This window comes from Eptatretus burgeri, chromosome 1 (genome assembly GCF_056783735.1).
Source record: "Eptatretus burgeri isolate ZD-2024b chromosome 1, Ebu_testis_v1, whole genome shotgun sequence".
Lineage (NCBI taxonomy): Eukaryota > Metazoa > Chordata > Myxini > Myxiniformes > Myxinidae > Eptatretus > Eptatretus burgeri.
Window position 1 is genome coordinate 25,047,956 of NC_140961.1, and position 18,673 is coordinate 25,066,628.

The 18,673-nt window shown below is 42.9% G+C and overlaps 1 protein-coding gene across 3 annotated transcripts in view; it reads left to right on the top strand.

Moving 5' to 3' along the window:
* CCM2 (CCM2 scaffold protein) overlaps window positions 1-18,673 on the top strand; it is an 84,227-nt gene that overhangs the window by 22,607 nt on the left and 42,947 nt on the right. For all 3 annotated transcript variants that reach the window (XM_085875693.1, XM_085875685.1, XM_085875700.1), the window contains one exon: window positions 10,172-10,336. In XM_085875693.1, the coding sequence (XP_085731819.1) occupies window positions 10,172-10,336 (165 nt within the window). The remainder of the gene's footprint in view (window positions 1-10,171; window positions 10,337-18,673) is intronic.

Consider the following 18,673-nt stretch of genomic DNA (forward strand, 5'->3'; position numbering starts at 1 on the left):
AGTGACCGAGATGGTTGCAATGGCAACATAATTCAGCCAATCACAGCTGTGTTCGAAACAGGTTGAGATGATATTTTTTAAAAACAGCCGTTTTTACAGCCATTTTTCCCTGCTGTGCAGAGGTTAGCTTTTCTTGAGGCAATGTTTTATGGCCGGATGCCCTTCCTGACGCCAACCCTGGTCGCCTCTTACGACACACAGGGATATGGTACACCCTATTCTAACTGGAGCATACACCGGGACCAGTACACTGGTACTCATTTCGCCGACCTCGGAAGGATGACAGGCTGTCAACCCCCTGGTATTAATTCAGCAGCCAACGGGGCTTGAACTCAGGACCTTAAGATCTCAAGCCAGCCACCCTAACCACTAAGCCAACACCAGGCTCAGGTTGAGATGATATGAGGAATAGAAATCTATAATATGAAAGCGAAATAAATGTTCAAGGTTTAAAATATATATATATCGCAAACACAAAAATACATGCACAGATGATTGGTCGGTCAGAGCTCATTTTAATGTCCCCTGTCCCCGACCCTGTTGGAGGGGCGGGGGACAAAAAACAAGTGAATTTGCAGAAAATTGAGAAAGGACATGAATATCAAACTTGATTTCATCATTTCTTTCCAATTCAACCAAAATGACTTTTATTCACAGTTAGGATTTTTATTTTGAATAATTTTCTTTCTTTTTAGGGAGGGGGGGAGATGTATTGTTTGTCAGGGGGAGATATATTGTTGCGAATCTGGAAGCCGTGAGCACACAACATACAGGTCCTATAGAACAGTTATATCGGTAAGTATGTGTTTTTAGTTAGGGTCTCTGTCCCGTGTCTAATGGGTAATTAAATGTACATGTGCTGCGAAGTTACTTTGATAGTCGGGGTTTCTTTTATTTTTACGGCTCCTGCATCTACAACTACAACTACGCCAGCATCACCCCCACCTTCACCTCGCTTCCTCATGCCGCCGCCATGGTGGGCGGAGTTCAATTAGGAGCCTCACTGTGGCCCTCGACCAATCAGCGTGCTAAGGGTGGGGTGGCCGCCACTCAGCCAATCAGACCGCGTGACGTCACCACGCCCCCTGGCCAATCGATGGACTTGCCACTCGTTTTGGCCAGTGACAGGGCGACGAGCGATTCTGCGCGCCAAAACCGTCCAGTGAGGGAGAGCGGGGAGGGTGGAGGTGTCCCCCCCCCCGAGACAAGGCGAATAAGGGTGCGGCACGGTTGGTGAAAAATTGCTTGAAGATCTTCCTCATCAAGAACCGCAAGTCGGTTGCGTGCCGTCTCTCTCTGTCGGTGAACAGGAGAGATTGAGAGATCATTCCTCCAAAAGAACCGCAAGGGTTGCGCGCCATGTCTCTGTCGGTGAACAAGGCGAGAGAAATGGGTGACACGAGTGGAGATCACGTTCGCCTGACACGGGTGGTTGTTGCGTTCACCTCACACGTGAAAGGTCTGAGTTTTGCCACCCCGCCAGCTCGAAGACCACACGAGGTGGACTGGTCCGAGGCAGGCTCTGGTCTTCAGCTCGCCTTTCCCTCCGAGCTGGAGGCCTCAATAAAGGCTGTGGCCACCGGTTCTTGGGTGTACGTGTGTGTGTGTGTGTGTGTGTGTGTGTGTGTGTGTGTGTGTGTGTGTGTGTGTGTGTGTGTGTGTGTGTGTGTGTGTGTGTGTGTGTGTGTGTGGTGCCAGTATATTAAGTAAAACTGCATTAGTGCTTGTACATAAATTCCCTTGCATCTCTATATTCGGATAACTCTGCCTTCTTGCGCGCTTCCCTCCTTACCCCCCCTCCCCCCCATTATAAATAAACCCATGTGTTAAATGTATCAGTTTGTTGCTGTGTTTCCTCCATTGGCTTAGCGTCACGCGTGTTGGTGAATTATAAAGGCTGTTGCCGCGGTAAATGTACGATTGGACCGACGGAACTTCTGCGACCGTCCGCTCAGGTTGCGCATGGGTCGGGCACGCTAACGGCTCGACTCGTACGAGGGACGTCGAGGGTGTGAATACTTGGTAACTCCCCATGTGGATTTTCTAGGTATTTTGAAGATTGGCAAATAACCCTGTACCACGTGGTGTAATTATTGACTATTCACGGTCCGGTAAGGGACCCTTACTTGTCGGAGTTTTCCGAAAGGTCCGATCCAGATTCCGGGTGGAGTCGACTCTGCAGCTCCATCTAGTGGTCGGCCTCGTCGCCGATACCTGGCCCGCAACAGTATTACTTCCATTGTGTACCATTATCATCCCAAGGTTTCTGTCACCCCACCTATATAGTGCAAGACCGTACCAATGCCATCCTTTATTCCCCTCACTTTATGATACATGATCTCATTCCTCTTCATTGCGCTCTGTTTAGTGATCAACCAACTTTTGTAACCCCAGCACAGACTACTTCCTTCTGAAGTGTCCTCGACACATTTGATGTGATGCGTCGTCACCCTCTTCAGCGGTTACAAAACCTCTCCTAAGCTTGCTTTTCTTTTTGGGGAAGAGTTATGAAGAATAGCAAAGACTTATTGGTGCATTTTCCATCTACGTCACCATTAATTTAACAGTTTGTATGTCTTCCTTGGGCTGGCAAGATGGCTGAGAGGTATAAACACTCTAAGCTGTCTCGCCGGGGTTTGACTCCTGGCCCAGCTATAAACTGCCATACTGGCGTTTCACAGGCAGGGTGATTCATCAATGTGTGTGCCGTCCTTCGGCTGGACATTAAACTGGCGTCCTGTCTGCTGGCATTAGTTTGTGGATGTTATAGATCTCGTGGTGTCCTTTGCGAAAAGTAGGGAGGTCATTATCCCAGCACACCGTGAACAAATTACAAATTCCTGCCCTAACTACTGCTTGGAAGGCAATGGCAAACCACCCAGTATAACCCTTGCCAATAAACTGCTTCGACAGCACCGATGCTCCGTAACAGAGTATGGTACTCGTACATCAGAATGTCTGCTTTACTGAAGCTTTCTGCCATGGCTACGTCCTCGGTACTCGATGCAATTATTTTGATTCGTGACACGAATTGTATTGTAAGAAACTTATTTCCCAGATATATTATTAAATAGTGAGACTTGTGTGCATCTAATTTGGTGATTACTTAGACCTGGGTTCATCATTTGTACTTCAACCAAGTCATGCTTTTAATAGAAAATAAATAAATATTAAGACGTTGGGATGGCTCACAATGCCAAAAATTAGAGATAAGGTCAGGAGTATTGTATATTGACAAAATTATACACAATTTCTATATAATTATGCCTACATAAGAAGCAGCACTATCTAAGTCCAAAGGCATCCCTAAATGTTTTTGTTTTTTTGACACTTGCAATGAAATCCTATGGATATGATTCTGAAACCTTACCTTACAGCTGAATGTGTTGATGATTGTGACCTTGCACCTTACAGCATCTTCATTTTGCATTGTGAGTGGTAAATATATCTTTTGAAATTTTACAAATTCTCTTTTTACTTATTATCCCAACACTTTTTGAAAAAAAAAAAAAAACAAGGGATATTGTGATTGGTTCTGTCTCTGTCTCTGTCTGTCTGTCCGTCACACTATCTTCTCCTAAAGGTTTTTGCAGAAATTAATCAAACTTCATGTTTTAAAAATGCAATTACAGTCGCTTATTTTGGTATTTGACCCTGCCCCAACCTGTCCACCAAGTTTCGTCTGAATCCGTCCATAACTTTTTTTGAGATATTCTGCTCATGGACAAACAAACAGGGGTGAAAACATCACCTTCCTCCACCTTCGGTGGCAGAGGTAATAAATACACTTCTGGTCCAAGCATTGAAAAAGCAAGGTAACTAGCTCAAACCCATGGATGAAAGTGGAACTGATATTGAGCAAACTGAACTGTAAATGTGCGTCACCTTGTTTTTGTACGCTCAAAATCACTTTTTTTGTATCAGGTGGGCTTAAAGATGTGCTCATCCGAAAAATAAATAAATTTGCAGGTTGTCTGTGGAGCCTGTCCCAGTAAATCGATTTTGGTGCTATCAAGTACTCTGATTGGTTGCCGGTGCATTTCTTGCACATGGACGAACACAAATCTGAGTGAAGTAACAGGGAAACAATTTTGTTGTTATCATTTTCCATTATAAAGTCAGGAAAAAAGCATTTTCTTGGTGACTATTTCCCTGAAGGATCAGCAAAAAAAATTCATTTCTGCAGCCATACCTGCATTGCAATGTTACGGCCAATAACTGATCAACTTCCCATGACTCCTCGTGTGGCTTACCAATACTTTACTGTTAACCTGCTGATAGTGACGACGTCGACCTTCCATGAAGTCTTGTGTGGTTTACCAATGTAGTGGTGTTTACCTGCTGATACTGATGATTTTTTTTTTTGGCCTCAAAACCTACCCGTATCAACATTGTCAGGGTAAGCAATAGTTCATTGCAAAAGAGCAGGTCGTACGGAAACCAGTGAGACCACAGAAACAAGATACCGCATCAGAAGAGTAGGCTGTATAAATCCTGCATGACTCCGTACTCTTGTAAAGATAGTTTGATACCCCTTTGCTGTTTCGTGCTTGTTATAGATCTGTTTGCTTTGCAAATCTCTACAATGCTCGATTTTACATCAAGTTTTTCTCGCAACATGTGAAAAGCAGCTTGTGTATTGGTCTAATTCAAAGCTTCATTGGTGTGATGGAAAATCTCTTGTATCAAATGTATCCACCCATTCCCTCCTTCCCAAAGAGCCTTTTACATCAATTTCCCATATGCTCGACATCAAAGGGTGTACCATGTTGGACCTGTAACGATGAACTTGTTCGGAAAATATAAACCAACGAGTTTGTTTCTCAAAATTTGTCGTTTGCTAACGATCATGTTTTTGGCCTTGTTTGAGTACAATTCCGCAGAAAATATAAAGTTGTGTTTTACCACCTGAAATTCAGCAACCTCTTGCTCTTTCTTGGCTTCATACAGTCGCTAAGACAGGGTGTGGTCTCCTTGGTTCCTCTTTGCCAGATGTTTATTTTCTATGCAGGAAAGCAGCTTTGTTATGTGCCGGTTAGTTGTCGCTTTGGCCACCACTTACCTTTGTCACAGTTGGTGTTTTTGTTTGTTTTTTCTTCTTCTTTTCTTTGTTGAAAAGCTTCGCATGTCAGGAATAATTGATAGATGTACGGTTCAACTGAAGTCGATGAATGAAGTTGAAATTTCTATTTCTCTATCCATTTTTGATCAAGTTTTAACAGCATAATTCATCCAATTTTTATACTAAACTGTTTAGCTAACAGACTTATTATCTACCTCCTTTAGCTTAGTAATTGTGGTGTGGTTATTTCTTTGGTGTCTGTTGATGTGTATGTATGTATGTATATATATATATATATATATATATATATATATATATATATATATATATATATATATATATATATATATTTTTTTTTTCAGCCTTAAGTGTAAAAAGTTATGGTTTTACATGCTGTCATTTCTAGTTTTATAGAGGCATATATTCGGTTAAATTTCAAATATAAGGATAGTCTTATCTTTATTTTTAAAAAGCAAGTGTTATTTTTCTTTCTCAAAAATATATATGTTAGCAGTGATTCATATCTTTAGAAGGTGGAGGAGGAGGAATCATTTTATTACTAAAACCATACATGGAATTTTGAACATGGCGACAAGTTTTACAACAACAGTATTCTGACTGAAAATTCTGAGAAACGTAGCTCAAACATGGACTTGTGTGAAGGTGGGGTTCAGTGAAGTGAAGATGAAGTGATTGGCAAAGAATAAGGTTTGACAATATTGTTGCTTTATTTGTTTTTCGGTTTAACAAAAAATTGGCATGGTTTTTTAAAAATTCAGCCCTCTATATTTGATCCCATACATGTCGATTTGACAGTAAACCTTGTGGAGCAATGCGGAAGAAAATCTTCCAGTCGCCTGGGTCAGAAGCTGCAGCTGTAGGTTAGAACAAATATCAACAGTCTGGCAATTTAATCACCTTCTACAATACTGTACATGTATTTTATCATCGCACATTTCAGCCCAGTTTTGACTAGTTTATAAAATAACTAGTAGGGACCCACGGAATGTCAGCACCATGTAAAATATACCTTCAAGTTCTTAACACACCTCGTCATTAACGCCCCTCCCAAACCCCAATTCCTCAACACCCCCCCCCCGCCCCAACCCAAATGCTTCAATCCCTTCCCCACTCCAAGCCTTCAAACCCCTCCCTGCAACTCCTCAACCTACCCCTGCCCCCACCCCCACCAAAATCCTCAATGCTTGCTCCCACCAAAATTTAAAGCTCCCCCTCCCAACTCTGTTCCATATTTGCTCCCCCCACCCCGCCCCCCCTCCGACCCCAACCCTCTGTCCTCCCTTCTACCCCATCTGCTCCTCCTGCTCATAAAACCAAAATAGAACTCTAACATCGATCGTTTCATGTCACCAGCATTGCTGTTTTTAAATGTACATAAACTCAGAAGTCCTCTTGATTATACAAAAGTTTTCTTTGTCAATTGTACACCAGTAGCATGAAGCCTGAGGCCTCTACGTGGTGACCAAAATGGCCATTGTCAGGTTACAATTGTGGGTGGAGTCAAGCCAGCTGTCCAACCAATGGGTGGACAGAGACAAACAGATGAAGAAACTCACCAACTGCAATATATATATATATATATATATATATATATATATATATATATATATATATATATATATATATATATATATATATATATATATATATACATGTACAGTGCTCCCTCACCTATCGCGGTTAATGCGTTCCAGACCCACCCGCGATAGGTGAAAATCCGCGAAGTAGAAAGCACATATTAATTTAATTATTTAAACACATTTTAAACGCATTTTAAACCATTATACAGCATCCACACACTCTAATTAACCTTCCCCATCTATATATTAATACTGAAGGACCAATTTTGTGCTCCTCCTCGCGGTTGCGTCACGTTTTTCTCAGTACTGTGACCTGGACTGAAAGAAACTTCGTACCTGTAAGAGTGCATCGCACATAGTGGCAATAGTCAAACTTCAACTCTGAAGTAGAATAAACACTTTTCGTTGAGACGAGAGCGAGGAGGGAAGAGGTGGGGGCGGGGGATGAAGAGACGGGGCAGGGAATGAAGATGTGGGGGGCAAGGTAAGCAAATTTTGGGCAGGGGTAAGCAAATTGAAAGCGGGAGACGGGGGAAATGGGGCAGGGAATGAGTGGGCAGGGGGCTGGGGTGAATTAGGCGGGGTTGAGTGTGAGGGGTGGACAGGGGGCAGGGGCAAGTGGGGCAGGGAATCAAGAGACGGGGGGGGCGGAGTAATTACATTTTTGGGCAGGTGTAAGCAAATTGAAGGCGGGAGGGAATGGGGCAGGGGCGGGGGATGAGTAGGCGGGGGCAAGCACGCCCTGTCCAGTCCATATCCCTCGAGTGTGGGTGAGCTGGTGAGGGTGGTTGAATGAACGGAATCCATCTGTGACGGGGTTTCGGCGAGTACACATTTAATCAGTTATTTAAAAAAAAAAAAATATATTTTTTTAATCGGAAATGCGACTTCATGGGGCTGCAAAATCCAAGACCAAAAATAATTTTTAAAATACTATATTGTACTATAAAATATAAAAAAATGTATTATGGGTACTGACCTATGAAGATATGACTATGATGATGATAGCTGTGCAGTACTGATATGGACAAAAATCCATATATGATGATGATGATGATGAGATGAATGTAGTACTACACAGCGAAGAAGAGCATTAAATCTCTTCTACTGGAGGCGCCTCTTCATCAGGCGCTTCGTCAGGTGATGGTTGTGGTGCATCATCTTATTCGATATAAAATTAGATATGTATGATTTGAAAATCCCCGATGTAGTGAAGCTGCGAAAAGTGAACCGCGATATAGCGAGGGAGCACTGTATATCATAATTTAAGTTTGTTTTATATAATAGCCTATGATCAATTAATTATGCAAGCCAATGTGATCATGGATCAATGTGATCAAATTGCCTTTATTCTCTTCACGACATGATGTGATGTGGCAAATTGTTTGGAAAAAATTGCAGTGCTGATTAAATACTTGTAATGAATGGCTATATTTTACTCTATTTATCAATTGCATAGCCATATATTTATTACTTGGAGAAGAAACTTAATGTGACACATAGTGCATATTTATGAGTCCTGGTAGACATGAAACAATTGCAGTGACTAATGATGCTGTGACAACCAATTAACACCTTCAACAAACATCAAGAGCTTTAAAAAAAGAAACGTGATCCATCAAACTAGTGTCAAGGAATACGTGCTGTGAGGACAGTATAAGGGAGAACTTCTGGACCTCAAATAATTCTTCACCTGAACATTCACCTGGAAGCAGGGCTGTGCACTGTGAGTAATATTCTTCTTCCTCTGGTTGTGAAGTGGAAAATTAAATAATTATGTGCATTCAAGGCAATGCTGCAAGTCGCTTGTCATCGGACTGGTAACACAGCCCGACTGAGCCGGAGGTCTGATAAAGGCCTCCGCGAATTCCGAAACGTTGTTTAAATTCACTGCGTTTGATTGATACTATGATTCCCCAAGGATCACCCAAATGAAAGTGGAACCTGGCAGTGAAACGTGCAGGAGGCACAAAGGTTGAAAGATGGTTTATTAAATGAAATGAGACATGGGGAGTCGAGCCAACACTACTCGGACGGATCTGGTGCTTGAGGACAAACAAATGGGGAAAGTAAGATGTGAAAAATCCATATCTTGTGTACAAGAGAAATAAATAAATAAATAAATAACCCCCTAAATGTTGCCAAAATACCGGACTCGTACACAAAGAACAAAGGGTGAGGGCTTGTGGGAAGCACGAGTCGATGTGAGATGTTCACATCTCCCGAGCACAGAGTGAAGTGCAGCTCAGGGCGGGCAGGAGTGATGCTATTACGGGCGAAAAGATTGTTGTGTCCGTGTGTCACACGCAGGTGTGGACACGGCACTCGTAAACTCTGGGACCTCCTCATGCACGGCGATCCCTCTCATTCGCCGTCCGCTGGTATGGGTGTCACTATCCTTCGGGTGGGACGCCCCCAGTAAAAAGCCTTCTTCCCCTCAAAAGGACTCCACAATTAACTTTGCCATTATGGCTTGTGGTTCGCTAGCCAAACAGCCTGTGCAATGTCCCTTTGCAGCGCTAAGCCCATTCCATTCCAGTCCTTTTGCACTCCCAAGTCCTCCACCTGGCCTCGCCTCTTTTACAGGAGGTTTTACACAACACAGCCCCACTCAACGCTACTTTAGTTGCTGATTCCTTGGTGCACGTTTTACCAAACGACTTCCCTCTCGCCAAATATCCTTATACAGGGGGAAATCGAACCCATTCAACCACACAGTCCATGATAAAGTAATAACACTATCTAGTTTGTATACCCCCCCCCCCACCATCATTGGTGTAGTACCATATTTTGAGCTTATAATTTTGTTTTAAGCTGAATACCTTTATTTTAAGGTAATCATCTTAAACTAAAAATGTATCTTCATATTTTTGCAGAAATACAGCTTTTTGTATGCATAGTCGAGCCTCGTGGAAGAGCTAGAGCACAGGATGGATGAGGACACAGTAAAACAAAAGGAACAGCAGAAAAAGAGGGGGAAACACCAACAGCAGGATAAAATTAACGGAGATGGACAAACAAGGGATTCGGGTAAGAATGAGGGGTAGGGAAGATGCAGGGCTGGACAAGATGTATACAGTGATGTTTAATTTGGTTTCTCCAAGCTGTGTAATATAAAAGACTGTAAAACAGTTTTTCCGCCTCATCAATGGTCAAATAGGCGTGGATCCTGAAGATGTCCGATAGTGTTATTGCCACTCTTGGGAGTAAGACGGGAAGAACACTACTTTAGAATATTGTTGCATTGGTCTTGGCCCTTTGTGAAGATTATAATATAACAACGATGTGTTGTGGATGGAAGGACTGTGTGACGGCAACCATCAATAGGGGAAAAAGCTTCACGTCTACAATGGACTCCTGTTAGCTAACCTTACAGAATTGTAGTCTGCTTCAAGGGGAGAGCAGAAAATCTCGACCTTCACATTTCGGTGTCGACATTTTGCAATCTTCATCTTCACATTTTTATTTTTCTTACTTCCTTATTCTCTTCTCGCATTTGTTTCGATAGGCTGGACTTTTTCTGCCATTGAAGCGAGCCATGGGCCGAAAGGATAAAAAGCTGGACGAGCAAACTGGTGAACGGCGCCACTTGCACACGATTACCCTCTCCCCACCTGGGTACAATCTCAGCCCGGATATATTGCTCGGAGATTTCATCGAGAAGGAGGCCAAGGTAGGCATACAGGAGTGTTTTTGCCGGTTTTGTTTAAAATATAGAGTAAAAAAAAAAAATTGTTTTTTTTTTGCAGTGTTCATTAGCCCATCCCATGCACAGCGGGAGATGGGGTTTTGCAATCTCGTGTGTGTGCGCGCGCGTCTATCTGTCCGGGCTGTAACGTTTGAGCTTTTGTCACCAAATTTTCAACACAGCTTTGTTATGAGAATTTGTAGAAGACAAAAAATTAATAATTGCATCAAAAGGTCAAATGTACCGTTTAGCATACGGAAGAAGTCCGAATACAAAGCGGTCGGGTTTTGCGTTTTCAGATGCTTTCTCGTTAGATTTTTATCTTGCCAAAACGAAGTTTTTGCAAGATATGTTAGTCAGCTTGTATGTTTTTTGTTTTTTGTTTGTCTGTAATCACGTATCGATCACTCTGCAGAGCACAGTTATCATTGGAAATTTTTGTAACTTCGCATATCAGAGGCCTATAGAGGTCCCTTTCAGCGCATAAAATTTTGCAGGTCAAAGGTCAAGGTCACTTTGTCGCAAATCAGGGGAGTTGACGAAACCCTTATTTTTTGAGTAATTTTGATCGGATCGTCTTCAAACTTCATGGGAATATAGTTCATGGTCTGGCGCATAGCTGATTAATTTTTGGTGGCGATTGGCCTTGACCTTCATGGTTAGCGCCTGAGGTCAAACATATTTGACCCCAAGGTCAAATTTTCAAGTTTTAGGAACCATATCGTGTAGTACCTCAAATTGAAACCTCGATGAGTGCTTTCTAGATATGTCAAGCTTGAGACATTATGACGTCATTTGGTGACGTTATGAGGCAAACACAAATTTTTCATGGTTACTCTGGAGAACGATTCTCATCGGAATTTCTCGTAGGCAGATATTCCTCAAGGAGTCGCTCCTGGTGGATAGCAGCTCTGTTCACCTCAGTGTGACCTTAAAGAAGTCGCACGTGGTCACCTTTTGGCAAGATACGGGTCACCCTGCGGGTGACATTGGTTTATTTGTTGTTTTATTTGGACTTGGTTTGGCTCATGCATCTTCAAACAAGTATTACCACCTACCTGCTATCTGCATTGGAGGATCATCAAAATCGATCAATTGGTCAAGTTTGGCGTATCTATAACTCAAAGGAGATGTGTCCGTCCGTGTTTCACTCTGAGAAGACGAAGCAGGACCCCCAGCTTGAATGTAGCAGTTCCTGTTGTTTTAAACAAAACAAAAAATATTGGTACCGTAGTAAAGCTAATAAACAAGTTACTTGGTTGGAAAGTGAATAATCACAGATGCACATGTAGTTTAAGTTTAACATGCCGTCCTTTGATTAAACCCGTCAGCGAAACGACGGGTAGGCACGCCTCGTGTTTCTTGAATCAACATTATTATATTCAAAATGACGTATTTGTCAATTAAATTGTTCACACTGTGTTCTGTTATTCAGTTCTTTTATCTCGTGAAAAAGCACCAGAAAATGTTGTTTTGTTTTGGTGTCATTAATGGACCTATCTGTTATTCACGTTACAACATGTTTTTACCGCAAATAATTCTGGGGGAAAAAAATTGGGGATTCACAAGGAAATACACAAGAAACTTGCATGCATGTGGAGGCCCTTTGGCCCATCAAGTCTGTGCTACATCTATATCATATTGATTCGATTTAACAGTCTATCAACAAAAAAATAAACTGGGAGGAGGGGTGGGTGGTGAAGATGGAGGTGGTGGAATGAGAACAACAGGGTGAGCACATGGGTGTTTTGTACACACACACAATATTGGTTCACGAAAAAGTAAGTGACCACTATATTCGTTATTGGTGTGTGTGTCTGTCTGTGTGTGTCTGTTGGGTAGTCTATCTCGTCTACCCTTATTATCAGTATTTCCATCGATATGTTTGTCTGTCTGTCTGTCTGTCTGTCTGTTCGGTCCAGTGCTCCGTTAATACAATGGCGATTTCGATGAAACTTGGTTGGTAGGTTCATACCATGACCTAGTTGTGTGCAAATGAGAACCGTTGCTATGGACCCATCTGTTGCCTAGCAACGGACCTTTAAAGTTTTCAAAAAAACAAAAAAATTTTTTTCAAAAATCAGGCCACGAGCGACTGTGGGCAGTACATTCAGCCATATTGTCAAAAATTTCCAGCCGGATCCTATGAAAACTGTCGGAGAAGATAGACTGAATGAGCCCTGGTCGAAAACAATAAAAAAAACGAAGTTCGTTATATCTCAGAGACTATGAGTCAGATATACATGAAACTGGTATGGAAGGTTCATGGTATGTCCCAGTTATGTGTGAGAGAACCGTTGCTATGGCCACTTTTGTTGGCTAGTAACGGCTGAAAAACGACTAAATTTGACTTGATCGACTACCCATGTCCGCCTACCGGCTTGTCTGTCTGTCTGTCTGTCTGTCTGTCTGTCTGTCTGTCTGTCTGTCTGTCCCGAGCATAGCTCCGTGGGTTTTGATCCGATCCTGATAAAATTTTGGTGGGAGGCTTATATCATGATCAAGTTGTGTTTTCCTGAGAATGGGCATGGTGCGCCCATTATGGGTGGAGCCACGCCCAAAAAACATGTTTTTAGGGGGTAGCCAATTTCAATTTGCATCTTCTCCGAGGGGGTTTGTCGAATCTGGCAGGGGTTTTCGGTATTCGGTTATCCCAATGGCACCTGCATAGCCCCATGGAGCTCGATTTTTTTTTTTTTCATTTTCATCCCAAGGTCAAGGTCACAAGGTCACGAACTTAGAAAATTGCGAATTTTGAGACAAAAATCCATCTTCTCCGAGGGGTTTGTCGAATCTGGCAGGGGTTTTAGATATTTGGTTAGCCCAATGGCACCTGCATAGCCCCACGGAGCTCAATTTTTTTTTCATTTTCGTCACAAGGTCACGAACTTAGAAAATTGCGAATTTTGACATAAAAATCATACAACCGCCCAAACTTTGAGAGCGAGGATGACAATATTTTTTATGCATAATCTTGAGGTCATTCCCCACCTAAAGTGTTGAAACCATTTTGCTCTATCTCGAACACCTTGCCCGTGGCGCCCCCTTCAAGTTTGTTTTTATGTTGATATCATCAAAGTATGGATAATCCGAGGAGTGCGAAATGCCATATAGCTTATATGATGTTATATTGTTCCTGGAATGTTCCAGAGGAAGTTTTGCATAAAAGGTCATTATCCTTGACCTTTGACCTTTAAAGTTCACAAAAGTCAAATTTTCAAAGTTATGGGAATCAAACCGGGTTTTTGACTTTCTTCAATGAACAAACTCCAATAAGTTATAGCACGTATCCTGTTTCCTTATTTTAATGTCCACAACATTGTTTTGTGACCTTTAAAGGTTATGCAAAGGTCAAATTTTGAAAGTTGTTGAACGAAACTGGGTTTTCGACATTTTGTAGCTAATAACCTGTCACCCGTACCACATCATGTTGATCATTTTTATAACTTGGTCAAAAATTATCACATTGTCTCATCCTTGACTTCTGAAACAATCTACATCGTCAAATACCGCTCGTGAACCATTGTCATCTTCAGACTTGTTTATTTTTGTTGTTATTATTATTATTTAAAATTATAAAATAATTAAATTGGTATTTTATTTATCTTATTTAGTCATATCTTGTTTTTTGGGGGAGTGGGACAAATACAGTCTGAGGGTGAGGAATGAACAAACAGACAGGACACCCATCCCTTGATGTGATCCTCCTACAGATGTCACAATCATAACATATGCACACAATCACCCATCCATACATTTGATACCTACCATTCCTGCCAATATCCATATACCCCTCGATCCCCAAAGCTTCTCCATACCTATATAATTCCAGTTCCAGGTTCGATCCACCATCCTCGTTTCCAGATTCTGCTTGCAATACAAGCTAACCAAAACATGTCGGAAGGTTACTGCTATATACCCAAATGCAATGCAACCACCAAGATCACTCCCTTGTAACATTTTTTGTTACCATCCGTTCCTTAAGAGGTGGGGTTTGTGGGTGAGCTTGGATCAGAGTAAATATCGGTGCCTCCTGGTCAGCTCGTATTGCAAACAGCATCTGGAAACGAAGATGGCAGATAGAACCTCCACCTCCACCCCCCCTCCTTGTGATAAATATCTCATGACATCAATATGTCAAGGGTCCATTTATGTCGCAATATTTCATCGTTTGCTTTCCAGATTTATACATTTCTGCAAAATTGCTGACAAATGTTGCCCGATACACCAACATAACTTTATAGCCACAGATCACAGTATTCTGTCTTTGTTTTTTTTTTCGAAATGTTCGAAATGATTGTAATAATTTTTATTACGAATTTCTGCCCTTTGAGGTTTGAAATACTATTAATGGTAATGGAGTATTTTTATTTTGTGATAATGTTGTTAATTTCCTTATTTTTCAGGGATTGCTAAAAGAAAGGTTATTGTTGTGGTTACCAAATTCGCAAACCATCATTCAGGTCCCTTAGGTGAGATATCTCGGTAAGTATATGTGTAGTTAGGCCCAAACCCGTTGTCTAGTGGGAATACATGTCATTTATGCGTGCTGCGACTCTTCAGGATAGCCGTTTTTCTTTTACTATCTTTATTTTGGACCAACCGCCATTGTTACCACCACCAACCACAACATCAACCACCCACCGCGGCGCCGCTTCACGTCACACCTCGCAACCGTCGCATCGCCACTGTTCTTGCGCCGCTTGTGGGTACCGGTGTTGGACTCGTGCAGGGCGCGCGCCGAACAGCGTGTACAAAATCACGGATTTTGTGCTCCAAAAACGGATCAAAAACGACACACGCCCACTTTTGTTCCGTCCAATCGGTGAGCGAGGGGTGATTTGGCCCCGCCTCCAGGGCGTTGGAGGGCGATCGCTATATGCAAATTTATGGATCAAAATGCATTCACGCCCACTTTTTCTCGGGCCAATGGGGAGCGAGGTGAAAGGTCGAAGGCAGGGGGTCAAAGATGAGAGAGCGAAGCCACGGGGCTTATATAAGCGACCGCGTTCGTCAAGTCAAGGGGAGTTAAGACTTCGCAGTCGGTGGAGTTGGGAAGAAGAAGCAAGAAGGAGTTGGTCGTTGTCGTCGTCGTCGTGTGCGTTGGAGTCGGAGCGAAGAGGACGGAGCTGTGGAGAGGCGGCGAGGGCAGACGAGGGGGTGCTCGCGTCGTGCCGGGAGCTGCACACCAGGGAGGCCGACGGCGCGACCTGGTCGAGGTGGAGACGCTCGTCGCGGGACTCGAGGCAGAGTAAAAATCCTCCTTTCCCCCGAGCATCAGCAACCCCCTCCTGTTTCCCCCCGCGCTGAGATAGTGCGACCAAGGGGGCCCCTTTCCCACCCCCTACCAGACACTGCCCACGAGGCCCGCGGAGTTGAGGCACCATCGCCGCTCCGCGTCTCATCACCAGACGGGTAGGCCCGACCCGGTCTCGGCCTCAGGCCCGCCTCATCCTTGAGGGTGTTCTTTTTCTTGGTTTTGGGTATGTGTTGTCGGCGCCGTCTGTGAAGTAAAATTGTATAAGTGTTGCCGTGTGCTCGCGTAATCGGTATTAGATCTGCATTGTCGCATTTGCTTTTTGTGTAAAATTGCATTGTGTTTCTTTTCCTTTTCTATGTGCTTTTGGTGGAATTGAATATGTGTGCTTTCCGTTCATCGCGAATAAATGTGCTTTGTGTTGAACTGTTTCCCGCTTCGCTTCGTCATTTCTTTCATTGAATCCTCATCTTGCTTCACGTAAAGGGTTGGTAGTGGGCTGAATACGCCCGATAATTAATCGAACCGTCGAGGTCGACGAATAACACTGCTCGGTTATCCCGATAGTACGGAACGGGTCGCTTAAGTGGCCCGTGTCCGAAGTCGACCTGCGGCGAGGTGCGATCGCCCGGTCTACCCTCCGTGTGGGTACTTAGGTAGGTCGAATTTGGCGAGCGACCCTATCCCACGCGGGGGCCGATTGGCTCGATCGCGGTGAGACCGAAAGGTCCACCCGTGACTGGTTCCCGGCGTTAGTCCGAGAGGGTCACGACTGGATTGTCCGTCCGGTGGGCGACGTGCCGCGATTCGAGTTACGTGGCCGTCAGCACGCCGGCGGGCGCGAATCCGCAACAATATAAACATTCCTCATTTAATGATTTAATTATTTGTGGAATAAATTGCATGGTATGCTATTCCAAAATAGATCATCTTTTCACCTTTCATTATATATGTATCGTAATTTTACCATGTGAAAATAAAGTGGACCTATAATATAGGCATTGTGATTTCGTGCTTTGCTTTACTGCTAAAGGAAAGGATATTGCCTTCATTTTCTTTAATCTGAATTTCTCCTTCATATTGCTTGTTTGCTCATTAATTTTAATGAGTATGTAAATTCCATGAATTCCACTTTTTTATTTATTTTATTGTATTGCATTTTTGCAATGGCCAATTTTAGTTGTTCAAAGTGTGACTTAATGAAGGTAAAATAAACATTTTTTGGCAGTGTCCTCCCATTTAGGCAAGTAAAATGTTTTAGAAATGCAGATTTTTTTTTTAACTTTAATAAGGTGGGTTGAATCCCATCAACGTACTGCTCGAGCACCGAGGGATTATTTGCTGCACCACTCTGAAGCAGTCTTACAAGGTGAGTTTTTCTCGACTTGACAAAGCTGCTTTCAGGATGCATTGTGATTACAGCACTATTTAATTGACAATCTTATTATGTATATATTAGTAGGTTTTCATTTTTTCTTTCTTTCTTTCACCGTCATCACGTATCACCCCCAATGTAGTGATCGACAATCTGGGATCTCCATCCCTTTCTTTTTGTAACCTGAAAGAAACTTTGCAACCATGAAATGAACCAAGCCAGGCATATTTTATATCCAAATGTGTGTGAATGGCATGTGCTGCTGTTGTAATTCCATTCTATACTGGCAAACCCACTATCCTGCATGCTTGCCGACCAAGATTGTGGTGATATTTCATTTTTGGCCACAGCGATGTGTTCGCTCTATTTCTCTTTGTACAGTCACTGAAACACCTTTTGCGATTGCATCAGCGCTATGTGTTTTTTTTTGTTTGTTTGTTTGTCTGTTTTTTTGCATCACTTATTAAAACCAGAACGGCACTCGGTAGAGCTCATAGCTTCACCAGGCAGACCAGTTTACATTTTGTGTCCCACTGATAGACCAGATCTGGATCTGGACTTGAACCAAAATCTAATCGGCTCGTTATTGTCACCTAACCAACTCATCCACCAAGTTTTGTCATAATCCGTGTACAACTTTTTGAAACATCATGCTATATATATCGTTTTGACCCCATCTCTCAATTGTTTGCCTGGTGTTGGCTTAATGGTTGGGGTGGCAGGCTTTGGATCCAAGGGTCCTGAGTTCAAATCCCCCTCAGCTGTTGAATTAATACCAGGTGGGGTTAACTCGGCCTGTCATTCTTCCGAGGTTGGCAAAATGAGTGCCAGCATGCTGGTATCCTGTGTCGGAGTGGCAACCCATCCAGGATTGTGCCCAATAGCCAAGGAGACTGCTTAAGCAGCACCAACGCTTCGCACAGATTATGGTCCCAATCTCCTCCTCTCCTCTCAATTGTGAAGAATCACTTGGTAAATTGAAAAAAATTTCTCATATCCAGATCTGTATGTTCATCAAAATCGAATCGATTCGTCGTGGTCACACACCCAACCTGTCCACCAAGTTTCATCTGAATCCGTCCATAACCTTTTGAGATGTACTGCTCATGGACAGATAGACGGACAGACAGACGGGGGTGAAAACATAACTTCCATCCACCTTCGGTGGCAGAGGTAAAAAAGACAATCTTTGAAAGTTTCCAAAAGTAAATCCCCAAACCCCGCATCTCATGACCGCCTTGTTGTTATGTAACAGGTAAAACATAGCATCTCGGTCGAGTGAGTTAAGTGATTGCCATGTTGATGACTGGCAGTATTTCCTCAGTGCACATGAAGGACAATGCCTGAGAATGTGGGTGTGACGGTGTAAGTGTCAATCGTGACAATGAGGTGGTAATCCGACCGTACGGCTTTGAACCCGATGCCAGTGGCAATTCATATTCTGAGATCGTCTGAGGTTCTGTCGAGCGTGAGGCCTACAAGCCTTTCAACACCATTCACCGATAAATTGTTCATCAACAAAGCCAACACATTTACCATATTTGCTTGTGAACAATTAATGATGTATTTTAGCGTTCTTTTACGGGCTCGGTATGCGCCTTGTGGGTGGTACCACAAACTATGATGCAAGTTAAGTAACCACAAACTATAAGTTCAGCCTGAGTATTTATGCTGTTTAAATTGTAGATGT